General features: G+C 32.9%; 1 protein-coding gene across 1 annotated transcript; it reads left to right on the top strand.

The window, feature by feature from the left end:
- Positions 1-212: 212 nt before the first annotated feature.
- LOC109214098 (F-box protein At5g49610-like) lies at positions 213-929 on the top strand. The gene has a single exon (XM_019377987.1). It carries the CDS (start codon positions 213-215, stop codon positions 927-929), a length of 717 nt encoding a protein of 238 aa, XP_019233532.1.
- The last annotated feature ends 214 nt before the right edge of the window (positions 930-1,143 follow it).

The raw sequence follows: 1,143 nt of genomic DNA, 5'->3' as shown, positions 1-1,143 counted from the left end.
CAAAAAAAAAAAAAAAAAAACTTAAGAATCCTTTAACAGAAGAAACGTGGAGTCAAATAGTTTGTCTTCTACCCATATATATATATATATATATATATATATATATATATATATATATATATATATATATATATATATATATATTAAGCCCTAACCCTATTGAATAAGTATATATCATTCTACGTACATCAAAGGCAGCAGCTCAAACCCAAATGTCTAATAACTTTCCCAATGATATCACCATTGATATATTGCTAATGCTTCCTGAGAAATCGCTTCTACGGTTCAAAAGCGTTTGCAAAACATGGCGTTCTCTAATTGAAGATTCTCAATTCGCCAAGCAACATTATTGCTTGAATAAAATCTTACAAGCCCTCGAGAACCATCGACGATTCTCTTTAGACGCCCCACTTATTGAACCACCTTCACAAATCAGTATTTCATTGACCAAAAGATTTATGAATTCTTGCACCAATGGTTTCTTTCTTCTAGCTTTTCCATTACCTGACAAAGTTATTTTTTGGAATCCAGACCTCAGTGAATCCACAACAATCCGTCTTCCGTTCCCTACTACATCTTTTATTACTCTAGGAGAATGCTTGTATTTGGCTAAGTACAATATGATGGTCGAATTGGAAGTTCAGAAAAAGAGCAATTCTTGGACTAAAATGTTGGCAATTACGGAATCTGAATTTGAGCCTGTGTTCCTTAAGAAGGGTGGTGGAGACATGTTGTATTTTAGAAGGGACAAAAAGGAATATGTAGTTTATGATTCAAAAACTCAAAAGTTCAATCAAGTTAAAGTTGCTGGATTTGAAGCAAGACGAAAGCTGAAACGGGAATTCAAAATTACTGGGCCTCAGCCATTGTTGTTCATCGATCGAACATATGTGGAGACTTTAATCTCTCTTAATGCTCTACAGAATTAAAACTTATCAGTTTGCAAGATTATTTTTCTAGCGTTTATTTTCATGCTTGTCCCATTAGAGAAAAAAGGGGGCAGGAATTTGAAGCTCTATGCATGTGCAAATTTTCCTGTTTTGCATGGCCTGGAGAACAACATAAATATTATAAGAGATTATTTTTAACACCTTTTGTAATTTTTTTATTTAGTGATGTTTATTCTTTACCTTCATATTTTTC

Source organism: Nicotiana attenuata, unplaced genomic scaffold (genome assembly GCF_001879085.1).
Source record: "Nicotiana attenuata strain UT unplaced genomic scaffold, NIATTr2, whole genome shotgun sequence".
NCBI classification, from domain to species: Eukaryota; Viridiplantae; Streptophyta; class Magnoliopsida; order Solanales; family Solanaceae; genus Nicotiana; species Nicotiana attenuata.
Note: the sequence above shows the minus strand (reverse complement) of the source record. Positions and strands in the feature narration are given on the sequence as shown.

Coding starts and splice junctions, on each gene's coding strand:
- LOC109214098 (XM_019377987.1), top strand. CDS start 213: ATGTCTAATAACTTTCCCAATGATATCACCATTGATATATTGCTAATG.